General features: G+C 68.1%; 1 protein-coding gene across 1 annotated transcript in view; it reads left to right on the top strand.

The window, feature by feature from the left end:
* LOC104077886 (zinc finger protein ZIC 3-like) overlaps positions 1-199 on the top strand; it is a gene marked incomplete at both ends in the record, with an annotated part of 750 nt that extends 551 nt beyond the window's left edge. Inside the window, one exon of the mRNA XM_009579296.1 lies at positions 112-199. Coding sequence (XP_009577591.1) covers positions 112-199 — 88 coding nt within the window. The remainder of the gene's footprint in view (positions 1-111) is intronic.
* Positions 200-235: the final 36 nt, after the last annotated feature.

The following is a 235-nucleotide window of genomic DNA, read 5'->3' as shown; positions in this document are numbered from 1 at the left end:
GGCGGAGCCGCTGGACCCCAGTGTCCCCTCCTGCATGGGGGAGCATCCCAACCGGCTCAGCGGGGTGGCGGGGACCCTGAGCTCGCTCCCATCTCTGCCTCTTGGTTTTAGGTGCACGAATCCCAGGGGTCGGACTCTTCCCCTGCAGCCAGTTCGGGGTACGAGTCCTCCACCCCCCCTGCGGTGGGCTCTGCCGGCAGTAAGGACTCCACTAAAACGCCGCCGGCCGCCCTTC

The sequence above is a fragment of the Fulmarus glacialis genome, unplaced genomic scaffold, assembly GCF_000690835.1.
Source record: "Fulmarus glacialis isolate BGI_N327 unplaced genomic scaffold, ASM69083v1 scaffold17786, whole genome shotgun sequence".
In the NCBI taxonomy this organism is placed as follows: Eukaryota; Metazoa; Chordata; class Aves; order Procellariiformes; family Procellariidae; genus Fulmarus; species Fulmarus glacialis.
Note: the sequence above shows the minus strand (reverse complement) of the source record. Positions and strands in the feature narration are given on the sequence as shown.